The sequence below is a fragment of the Ammospiza caudacuta genome, chromosome 5, assembly GCF_027887145.1.
Source record: "Ammospiza caudacuta isolate bAmmCau1 chromosome 5, bAmmCau1.pri, whole genome shotgun sequence".
Classification (NCBI taxonomy): Eukaryota; Metazoa; Chordata; class Aves; order Passeriformes; family Passerellidae; genus Ammospiza; species Ammospiza caudacuta.
Genome location: NC_080597.1, coordinates 3,926,887 through 3,939,008, shown reverse-complemented (window position 1 = coordinate 3,939,008; position 12,122 = coordinate 3,926,887). Strand labels below are relative to the sequence as shown.

Sequence of the window (12,122 nt, the reverse complement as noted above, 5' to 3'; positions counted from 1 at the left end):
CCTGCTAACATTGTTCTATTAATAGAATCCACAGATCATCCTCAAACAAGGGCTCTGCTGAAAAAGGAAGTGAAGTAATTATCCATCTGTCCAAATAGAGAACGGTTTAAATAGAGAAGAAAAACCAACACACTTCATCATCTTCCCATTTTACAGGGGTAGTTTGTCATCATGAGAGGATTTACATTGGTAGACTTTATCTGAAGGAAATGAAAGATAGCAGGGCATCAGGCATTGCTTTCAATTTTTTCATTTTTCTCAGTTGTCTGGAAACTTAAAGATAAGCTTAATGAAAGGAGATTTTTCTCTTACACCAGAACCAGCCCCTCCAAAATCACTGTTTGCTGTCAACAAGACTCAGACCTCTGTGACTCTGCTGTGGGTGGAAGAAGGAGTAGCTGATTTCTTTGAAGTTTACTGCCAGCAGGCTGGATCTGGCCAGGAAACAAAAGCCCAGGTATGTCTCTCTTCTTTGGTGTCTTCATCCCAGAATTAAACTTGTAAAGCTAAACTACTAAAGCTATCCTTCAAATACTAAAATATTTTCATTGTTTTGCAATGTTAAGGTTGGCCTCTGTCTTATTGATGAGGCTATGTGACTGGTTGGAGAGAAATTGTGGGCATCCAACAGTGCCAGTGGAATTGGCTCTGATGCACTGTGCAACAGCAAAACCTAACTGGCCACAAAACTAAGGGAATGCCAATGAGCAAGAAGGGAAAATTGGTCAGGTAGCTTCATAAGGAATGGGGAAAACAGACATATTAAATGCCATAAGATTTCTGATGCATTATTTAATTATTTCTGGAATACTTTATTCCTGGTTTTGAGATCTGTTAACTGAAGTTCAGTTTCTTGCTATTCCGAGAGCACCTTTATGCAAATGTGGCTGCTCCTCATGCATTTTATATTATTTTTACTACTGGGTATTGTCTTCAAGACCCACCTCCTGAGCCTCACATATGAACCTCCTTTTCTCTCTGTCCAGTCAGGTACCTGTGTTCAGCAGCCAATTTAAATATAAACTATTTAAATGGGCAATGCTGTTCAGTGAAAAACAGAGAGCAGTAGTAGTTTTAATTCCTTGGCATTCAGTGCTGTGCATCATGTGAGGTTTACTTTGTGCTTTAGCTGATGGTATAATGAATCACTGTGATTACATGCCGCAAAACATTATTCTCATGTGCACTGTGACACATAATGGGGAATCATTGTGAAAGAAGTGAAAAATTACCTACTTAAACTACTGATTAACATGTGGAAAAGACCTGCACACTCTTAAATCCTATGGAAGATCAGTCTGAATTATTTAATATTCTTTTAAAATTGAGACAGACAATTACTAAAGGAAAAAGAATGCTTACATGCGCTTTAATCTTTTGGAACATTTAGATTCCACCTCTAGATTTTTGCTTTTTCATGCTGAATAGCAAAGGTCCCGAAGTCTTGTATTTGGGGTGTTCCCAGACGAAGGAAGGAATGATGAATCTGACTCCATGTTCTCAAAAGGCTAATTTATTGTTTTATGATACTATATTATATTAAAGAATGCTATACTAAGCTATACTAAAGAATACAGAAAGGATACTTACAGAATGCTAAAAAGATAATAATGAAAACTTGTCACTCCTTCCAGAGTCCCGACACAGCTTGGCACTGATTGGCCAATGAGTGTAAAAATTCATATGAAACAATCACCTGTTGGATAAACAATCTCCAAACACATTCCAAAACAGCAAAACACAGGAGAAGCAAATGAGATAATATTGTTTTCCTTTTTCTCTTAGACTTCTCACCTTCTCAGGAGAAAATCCTGAGCAAAGAGATTTTTCAGAAAATATGATGGTGACAGTGAAGTCATTATCATCACTTACCAGAGATTCAAAATAGTGATGGGATCAGGCAAGGAAAGTACCAGAGCATTTGCAATTTCAGCTCAGAGCAGATCTGTTTTAAGAACATCAGGAAAAGACTGCTACATCTGGCAGATGCTTCACTGGGTGTCTCATTGTTGACAGGAACATCTGGCACTGGATAATGCAGAGATTGTCAGCTCACTCCTCATTAGATTCATCATTCTCTTTTCTGTCTCCATGAAAAACTGGGAAGGGCTCCTTTCTGAACTGGAACAAGGGATGCTTTCCAAGTAGGCTGCTGGTGAAAATTCTTTGTGATTTTCCATGCTAGTTACATGAGCATTTTTGTCCCTTCCCTGCATCTTTAAATCAGTGAAATGAAAAGCAACAGCTTTCCAATTTTGAACATCTTGGATTTGAGTTGACTAATTTAAATTTCCCAGAGGGGAAAATGGAAACACGCAACCAAGTATGATTGCCAAAGTGTGGCTCCTCCTTTTAGCTCAAGCAATGAAAGTCTCCTCCTTTTGCACTCATGTGATTTCATCTACACAGTGTACCTCAGGATTGCTCTGCAACAGGAGTTTAGGATTAGCCATGGCTACAACAGGTTCTTGGAAATATCCAGTGCTTGGGACTTGTTACAGCACCTTGCATTCCCCATCTGGAGGGGGTTCATTCATAAAACTTCTCCTTCTCTCCCTTCTAAACCACTGACTCAGTGTCCCTGTTTTCACAAGTGTTACCGACCCCTGGTTATGCTGGACAGTCCAGAAACAGAGACTTAAGGAACTCTAACTCAATGCATGTTCTTGCTGTGTTTGTTTTCTCTTGCTCTGTCAGCATTTAAAATCCACAAAAGGGTTCACAAGGGTCACAGTAATTAATGCATTGTATAAATGTGTACTGCCAGCTAGAAAAACTGAAGCGTAGGGTGTTTGATTATAATTATTGCAAAAGACTTTGCTCTAGCTTTTCCATCTTGGCCATTCAAAAGGGCTCACAGGCCTCCACACCCAGAGGAGCTGGCTCAGAGGCAGAGATTTCATTCATTCAAACCAGAATTGTGATTTCCTTCATGGCAGAGGTTGTGACTGCCTTGGCTGTTCTTTGAATAAGAATAACTTGGTTTTCCTCCCACCTGCCTGGCTTAGAAACCAGAGCTCATGAGCTGTGTCCACCTCTGGGATGGCCTGGAGGTCTCAGTGCTTTCCCTTACCATTCATGTGCCTGATTAACTCACTCTGGGCACGTGTCCTTCCTCCCCAAAGGGCTCTGGGGTCCCTGGTGTGCTCTGGGGTGTTCTTGCAGCTGCATTCAGCCCTGTTCCTCCTCCCTTTTCTGCCAGACAATCTGCCTGCTGTCAAAGGCAAGTCCTGGTTGCCCTTCCTGGTTTCAAAGTGCTGATTTCTTCCACCAGATCTGACTTCATCTGTTAGATCCATGGAACACTGATTTGTGCTCTGGCATTTATGAGAGACACAAACCCCTGTGTGTTTTTCCTTGTGTCTGCAGGAACCTGTCACTGTCTCCTCACACGTTGTGACCATTTCCAGCCTGACCCCTGCCACCTCCTACAACTGCAGCGTGACCACCTTCAGCCACAACAGCCCCAGCATCCCCACCTTCATTGCAGTTTCCACCATGGGTAAGCAGCATTTCCCCGCTTTCTTCTGCTTCCTCATCCAGCTACATCTGTTCCCCTGTTGTATTTGCATTCCCCCAGATGAAGGAAGGAATCATGAATCTGACTCCATGTTCTCAGAAGGCTAATTTATTCTTTTATGATACTATATTATATTAAAGAATGCCATACTAAACTATACTAAAGAATACAGAAAGAATACAGACAGAAGGCTAAAAAGATAATAATGAAAACTCCTGACTCTTTCCAGAGTCTCAACACAGCTTGGCACTGATTGGCCACTGGGTCAAAACAATTCACACCAGATCCAATCATGCAATCACCTGTGGGTAGACAAGCTGCAAACCACATTCCAAAGCAGCAAAACACAGGAGAAGCAAATGAGATAATTATTGTTTTCGTTTTTCTCTGAGGCTTCTCAGCTTCCCAGGAGACAAAACCTGGGTGAAGGAATGCTGTTCATATAATGTGAATGCCACATTCTCCCTTGCTTTCTAAAGCTGCTCTTTGTAATGCTGGCCCCAGGGGTTGTGTGTGTCATGAAAAGGCTGCCAGGTGTGGATGGGATGGGGGAGAAGCTTTGGGAAGCCCTTAGAAAAGGCCCCACTTGGAAAACACAAACTAGGGGCTCAGTTCTGGACTGGGTTTTAGAAACCAGGGATGGAGTTTGTGGTGCCAATACTAAAGATCAGATTCAGTCAATAATAACATTGACTGCTTTATGATATTTATAGAGAAAAATGTTTTCTCAGCCAAGCCCAAACAAGAGGAAAATCACATTCACAAGCTTTTAAGGCTTCCTGCATTCAGCAAAGAAGTAAGAGAGAGGAAAGGTCTCTGTAGGATCCTCAGCAGTCACAGCCAAAAGGGTCCTGAGGGAGGATCCCTGGGTATGCCATTTTCCAGAGTAATTAAGCAATTTCCACCCAGGATGTTGCAAATCCCCAGTTTATTATTTTGCTTCTGGGTCAGAAAAAGCATTGATTATTGTTGAAGAATAACTTCAGAGTGGAAATGTGCTTTGGAGACATAGATGATGATGAATATCTGTATTTTGTGTTACCTTCACCGTTTTCCCTTGTGTTATAAATGTCAGCTAAAGAAGAAAAAAATAATAAATCAGAATATGTTAAAGGCTAACAAAAATGCCAGGGTGAAGGCATTTCCCCAAAGAAATTTTCTAAGAGCAATAGCTACTCACACTCTCCCCTTATCTCCTGTGGTAGGCTTTTCTCTAACACTCCAAGCTCTTTGAGATAAGCTTAAAAAAATAACATTATCAAAACTCAGGGAAAAACGAAACCAAGGAAAAATGCCAATGCTTCTGAACTGAGTAACTGAGAACAATTTTCTCTATGTGCAGTTACTGAGATGAACCCCAATGTTGTGGTAATCTCCGTGCTGGCCATCCTCAGCATCCTCCTGATTGGGCTGCTGCTGGTCACTCTTGTTGTCCTCAGGAGAAAACACCTACAAATGGCAAGGTAAGTCCAGATTTCTGCTAATTACCAAAAGGAAAAGAAAAAAAAAAACAAACCCACCAAAAAACAAAAAACAAACAAACAAACAAAAAACCCACAACCAAAAAAAAAACTACAAAAAAAAAAACCAAAAAAACAAACCAACCAAAAAAACCCCACAAAAACCCCAAAACAACAACAACAAAAAACCCACCAAAAAACAACAAATAACAACAAAAATAAACCAAAACAAACAAACAAAAAAACTACAAAAAACCCAACAACAAAACAAAAACCCCAAAAAAACACCAAAACCCCCCATTCAGACACTAACAAACATTGTGACAATAGTTTCAGATGAGAATGCTTTTGTGTGGGTGCTATTTGAGGTGCTTGTTGTGTTATTTTTAGCGGGGTGTCTCCAAGAGTTGTTTTGCTGCTCTTGACCACATCCTCTCCTTGTATCTATTTTCACTCCTGACCTGACTGAGAAGCCTCAAGCTTTGTCTTATTTTGAGATTTGCAGGATTTATCCATAAATACAATCCCATATTACAAAAGGGTGTGTCAGGGACATTAATGATAATTAGGATGTGAGGCAAATGGGCATGAGCAGGACATCAAGGTTCTTTGCAAGTCTTTGATGTGGTTTGGAACAGGAGATTTTTCCCATACCAAAAGATAACATTTTCTAGAAGGTCTCTCTCTCACCATTTGCCAGTCTGCACCAGTCATTTGTACCTGAATATTGAAATTCAATTTCCTTTTCTAGGAGATCTTACCTGCAACAGTTCACTTTAATGTGAGTTGTTGTGGCCTGTGTGAGCTGTGGAAGTTTCCCCAAACCATATATATTCTGTGTGTATATATATATATAAAATTGGTTTACCTACTAGTTTTGAAGGTATCACAGAGTCTTTGTCCTTTTATAATCTATATAATATATTTTATATTAATTTATGGTACTGTGTCAAGAAAGGAAATTATTTCACATAAAAAATCTTATGTAAAAACTCTTGTGCTTAACAAGATGCTGGATTTTGTGTGTTGTGTCTAGTCTATATATTCCATGCAATAGATGACCACATCACACATATGTCTCAAGTTATCATTTTAAAAAAACATTATATAGTTTGTTCCTTTTGCATGCAATTGGCTCTGAAATTCCCAGCTAAATTAATTCTTTTCTATTTAATTACTGAGCAGCCAGCCCAAAGCTTTTTCTCTTCATCACTGCTTCTAGCCACAGAACATAAACACCCCAGAAGGAAATTTTAAAAATAAATCCAGAAAGAAGCTGCAAGCAATTGTTTGCTTAAATCAAGACAATAGTCAAGTTAGTTTATAATTCATAGCTGAAAATAATAGACTTGTGATAAGGACACTACTAGAATGTTATTCAGAATTTTATTTTTTTTCCTTACAGTTATTTTCATGATTCAAAATTACCTATAATTATCCTGTAAAAAGGATATAATTAAAGAACTTCTCCTTGGAGTGGGAACAATGAATATTTAGTATAGAAGGGTAAATATTTAAGCTGTGCACTGAGGCCAGTGCCCTGCTATGGAAAGCACAAATTTAGACAGAAGATAAGGTCTATTTGAGAATTTCATTCTTTTGAAGCATTTTTAGGCAATTTGATCTCAGGTGGTGTTGAACATTTATTGGTTTTAGACAACCACATTAAAGGATTCTAGTTATGTTCATTTCACATTATCTGAGACCAAGTCACAGATGAGTGTTTAGCATTTCCCTGCAACTCCAAAGGTTAAATTTTTGTTAAACCAAGCTCTTTGCAAGTGTTGTGAATCCAAAAATAATAACTTTTTACTTAATGCTTTTCCTGGAACAGGGAGTGTGGGGCTGGGACCTTTGTGAATTTTGCATCTTTGGAGAGAGATGGAAAGCTCCCCTATAACTGGTGAGTGTTTGAAGCAAAGCTTATATTTTCTTCCCCATCTCTGCTTTTTGGCAAATGTTATCTGTAATCTTATAGTGCTTATTTTTTATGTCTTTGCTGTCCCTCTTTAGGCTAAAACTACTAGGCTTGTTAATTTTGTATTTTATCCCTTGAATGTATTTTATTTCTTGAATGATGAATGAAGACATGCATTCTGTCACCTGCTGTTTTTAGTAGGCAATGATGCATTTGCATGTCAGCCAAGTTTCATGGATGTGTTTGGGGAGGATTTTTTTCCCCTTTCTCTTACAGGCATATTTCCTAAAATAACACAACTGTAGAAACTTTACCTATAAATTCATTAGCACTTCCATGTATTTGCATCCAGGAGTAAAATTATTTGTAGATAACTAATTATCAACTGTCTTTATACAGTGCCTTTAATAAATATTTCTTTATGTTACAAGACAAGGACAAGCCAACTCAAATATATACTGTAACTTTATGTTCAGTGCTGTTGAATAAAATAACAAAAAAAATCCCTAAATATATCTTGCTAGTCTAGAAAATCACCTGCAAGAATTCCAGGCACTGATATGGACTGTAAATCATCTCTGTCACCATCAGCTGATGAGAAGTATTTGAACAACGAAAATCTGTAGGATTAGCTTTTATAGAAGTAAACCTGAATGGCAGTGTGAATCTGCCACCCCTATTTTCATCATCATCCCTATTTTGATGATCAAATAAATGGTAATGACAGAGCCCAAGGTTTACTGTTCTGTTGTTAGCAATCTCTGCAAAAACCTCTTCTCTTTCAAGGCAAGTCCAAGCACAGACACTTAACAGGATGACATCAGCCCCATTCCAGTAGGCCAGGAGAAAAAAACCTAAAAAAATGCCTTTACACCCATGGTCAGCTCTGCTGACAGCTGAGAAGTTGGAAAGAAAAGTTGGTGCACAGGGAATTTCTTTCCATGACCTCACAGGACACAGCCTGCCAGCCAGGCTGGGATTAACTGGATTGACACTGCACCACCACAAGCCTTTTGCTGATAAGCTGCAAACTGAACTAACAAGCCCAGCAAATCTTGTCAATATCTCACTGTGCTGCTAATTAGCTGGATATTAAACAAGCTTCACTTGCTTGGTTTAGCTTTAATAGCAGCCAGCTGTGTGCAGTACAAATGAAACCATCCCTCAGCTTCTCTTGCTTGGGCTGTATTAATGGCAAAAAAAGTCAGAAGATCAAACACTCATGTTAATTAAATAGCCAAGCTTGAATGAAATTATTGAACTTGCAACAGATGTTATTAAAACCATAAAAGGCTCTTTTTTCTTTTTTAATGGGAAGGGAATTAATAGGTTTGGATGTGAAAGTGAAGGTTCTTGCTTGATTTAGCATACATGTGTATGTCAGTGTGTATATGCATATATGTATACATACATAAATTAAGTTATAAAAATATAAACTGAGGAAAGTATTCCTGCTTAATATCTCCACAAACTTTTGTACCTGAAGGCAGTGTGTCCGTATCTTATGGTCCTTATTTCTCTGAGAGTTGTTTTGTGTGCCTCTGTTGTCTAATGTCAAGAGCAGATTCACAATCCATCAAGGCAGCCAGGTGGGAAATTCGGCCCTAAAAACAGAGAGAAGGATTGGCTCATTCCAGGGATCCAGTCAGGGAGCCATGGGCATATCCACTGATTCCTAAGGGAAGCTCACCTGACTTTTCAGGGTTTGAGCAATCTCTGCATCTCCTCCTTTTAATTAAGTTGTTCTGTAAGCCTGAGCAGGATGTGAAGGACTACATGATTGCAGAAAAAAACAGTATTGTATTTATTAGGCAATTACACATTTTTCATATGTTGAATAAAATAAATTGCTTTAGCTGTCAGAGCTCCTATTCTGTGAATATAAATCAGTTTGCAAGCATGTTAGCCAGTGATTTGATAAAGTGTGGAAAATTCTTGTGAGTATTGGCAATGAAATAAGTCCAGGCTTGAATAATTCCTTCTGCCTCTGCAGGCAAGAGGAAGTAAAAGCCTCATGTGGAGCTTCTCAAAGGAAGGAGAAGTATTCCAGCAACATCATCACTTCTCTCTCCAGAGCCTAATGGAAACCTCTCTGGCACCAGAGATCTGTGCCAAATTTCATCCTCAGTCCAGTCCCATGGAAACTCAAACAACAAATGAGCCTTAAGGGTCTGATATTGAATTCAGTGACCCCAACACAGTGAATGGTTGGCATCTGACTCCATTGACTCAGAATTCTGAAAAAATGCTTTATTAAAATTATATTACATTATATTATTACACTATACTAAATTAGATACTAAAGAAAACTCTTGACTGTCTCCTGACAGTAAGGACACAACTTTGAGTGATTGGTTTATTAATATAAACAACCATCACCAGAATCCAGTTACCGAATCCCTTCAGGTACCCAATCTTCCTAACACATTCCACATGCGCGAAAACAACAGGAGCATCGAGTAGAGATAAGGACTGCTTTTTCTTCTTCTCTCTGAGCTTCTCCAGGAAAAAAACTGTGAGAGAGAATTATCTGTCTCTCTGTTCAGAGGATGTGAATGCCACAGTCTGATTCTGCATTATTGTGGTGTATAATTGACCCTCTTGCCTCTGGCTGAGCCTCACAAATCCTACAAAGCCTGGGGCAGGTGCCCTGCAGAAAGTGCACTGCCCATTTCCTCCGCAGCAGCAAAACTCATTAAAGCATAACTTGGAGTTTTCACTGCATGGGCAGAAGATTTCCTCACTGGCTGGAAGACTGAGATTAGAGATGATTCAATTTGACATGATTTATTTATCAGGGAAACACAGTATCTACCAGCTTCATAAGAGCAAAGAGTACCAAACAAGAAAATTTAACTTTGCATTTCCTCTTTAGAACAGCTGCAGAAGGGTGGTATCACTTTTAAGGCAGCAGATTTTCTGATGGGGAAAAACACCCTGAGGGTGTATTTGACTAAAAAAACAAACAAACATTTTACTGGAGCCAAGTTTGTTTAAGTTCCATGAGTTTTTCATATTTGCAAAATACCTGAAGCCTATTTCACCAATAGATAGAACAGGATTGAGTGGATTTCCTGAATTAATACACACAGAACCAGCTTACAAATTCAGGAGTTTAGAATGATTTTGTACTCATGTTTCCTTTAGCCATAGTAAAATCTGCTGTAGATGGTTATTCATAGAAAGCAGAATTAGAAGAACTGTTCAAGCAATGTTTAGATGAAAACCTAGGAAAGAATTTAAAGCACTCTGCAAAGTATTATAGGGCTGCCTTGAGAAATCTGACTCAATAGAGGGTATTAAGAGATGTTGGAAGCATCTGAATTTCTCTCTGATATAGATCTTCTGATATTCACAGGATCACTTGCAGGAACAAACATGGGAGATTATGTATGTGATAAAAACAAACCATATCAGTACTGAATATCTCAAAACATTGAAAGTAGGCTTAATACCACCAATGCAATGGCTGGAAATCTGTTAATGATGTTTTCCTACCCCCTTTACTCTCTGAAAATTAGGAATAACAGGCCTGAATCAATATGATAAGACATAGTTATTTTAACCATATAGAATTTTGTGTTGGATAGCTGAAAGTCCTTCAGGTTGAGGAGGAAAAATTCTAGGGATGCTAATAATATTATTAGGAAGTAAGTAAGAAGTAGGATTTATGAGTTTAGTTGATTTTTAAAATAGAATTTGCTGATCTCCTGATTTCTGTTTGTCTTACTAACTCTCCTCACTTTTTCATCTTTATGTATGTTATTTATTAATGCTCACAGGCGTAGAAGTGTATTTGCTTTCCTAACTCTGCTACCCTCATGCCTTTGGACTGATTATCTTTTGGCATTTTATGTTAATCCTTGGTAAGTGATTTACTTGTTTTTCCATATGCAATGTGTAAGCAATGTGAATTACTATGACATGAAAAATGTGTGGTACCTTTGTTCTCAAATGGGTCAAAGCTTTTAGAGATAAAATTTTGCACTGGAACATGGACTGGCGAGGATGTGGGTATCAAAGTATTTGCTACCCTGCTTCATCTGGTTTGTCTGCTTATTCTCCAACCCATTTTGGTATTAAAAAGTTAATCTTACAGTGGTCATCATATCCATCTCATTGCTGTCTTTGCAATTTTTGCTGCTTCATGACAAGTCCTGACTTCTTCTGTCCTGGTTATTTACATGTTCATTGCCTGGCACTGACTTCTGCTGCTGCTGCTGTTCTATTACTAAAACTGCTTGATTGTGCCTCACCTGTTTGGTGTGTGATGTCAAATCCTTTTGTTTTTCAAAGGTGCTCTTACGCCCTCCTGATGTCAGTAAAAGCTTTGCTTTTGAAATAAAACCAGTTCACTGAGAATGGATACAACTAGGAGTCCCAAAGAGTAAAAACAGGGTCACTGTGTGCACATATTGTGTATGTGGGTATATTTAATACTGTGGGTATATTTATTACTGTCTGTAAATAATTAATAAGGATTTAGTAAACACCTGATTGGTTTCTTCAAAAACCGAACAAAGCCACTCCTCTTAGGACCAGAATTGTTTTACAAGCCATTTAACAAATAATTATAATAATCTATGACCCAAAATTGCCTAATTAATATAAACTTAAGAAACTTACATTCCTGATGCTCTCAGGTCCAAGTTTTAGGGTTTTACAAAAAAGGTGGTCCTGAGGTTAAGATTTTATTTCCCTATCATTTTCCCTGGTCTTACCATGAGGCACCAAAGCCCTGGTAGGCAGCCATCAGCATCTTCAGCACAGGGATTTTTGAGACTGATTTTCCTTGAGTTACAGTGAGTCTGTAGAAAAACCCATCCAAATTTTCAGTGGGCCTTGAAATGTGAGTTAAAGCAGCACAGAATCTGAAAAAGATAAGAGCTAAAACCTCAGGCATCAGGTGGTTATTTTGGAAGTCACACGGAGCTCTCTCAGCTGGTCAAGAAGCCCAGAGTGGCCGCTGTGAATGGCACTGCTGCAAAAATGTTGTCATCTTTTGTCCCTCTGCCTTTTTTCTTTTATTATTCATTCGTTCACCTCTCCAGGTGCCTATCTTTCTTCAGAGGTTTCCCCTTCCATCAATCTACCTATTTCAGTCTGCATGATTAAGTTTACAGGAGCTGAAGTGGAATGAGATGAGATTAATCCCTCTCTTTGTATTTTAATATGTAGACTAAATGGAATAACAGATGAAAACACCAGCTCATGTTTCAAATGT

At 38.6% G+C, this 12,122-nt stretch overlaps 1 protein-coding gene across 1 annotated transcript in view; it reads left to right on the top strand.

Annotated features, from left to right (window-relative positions):
- The window catches only part of PTPRO (protein tyrosine phosphatase receptor type O), a 139,356-nt gene that overhangs the window by 110,713 nt on the left and 16,521 nt on the right, over nucleotides 1-12,122 (top strand). The window contains exons 13-17 of the mRNA XM_058805432.1: nucleotides 318-457; nucleotides 3,370-3,502; nucleotides 4,863-4,983; nucleotides 6,815-6,883; nucleotides 10,681-10,764. Of these exons, the coding sequence (XP_058661415.1) occupies nucleotides 318-457; nucleotides 3,370-3,502; nucleotides 4,863-4,983; nucleotides 6,815-6,883; nucleotides 10,681-10,764 (547 nt within the window). The remainder of the gene's footprint in view (nucleotides 1-317; nucleotides 458-3,369; nucleotides 3,503-4,862; nucleotides 4,984-6,814; nucleotides 6,884-10,680; nucleotides 10,765-12,122) is intronic.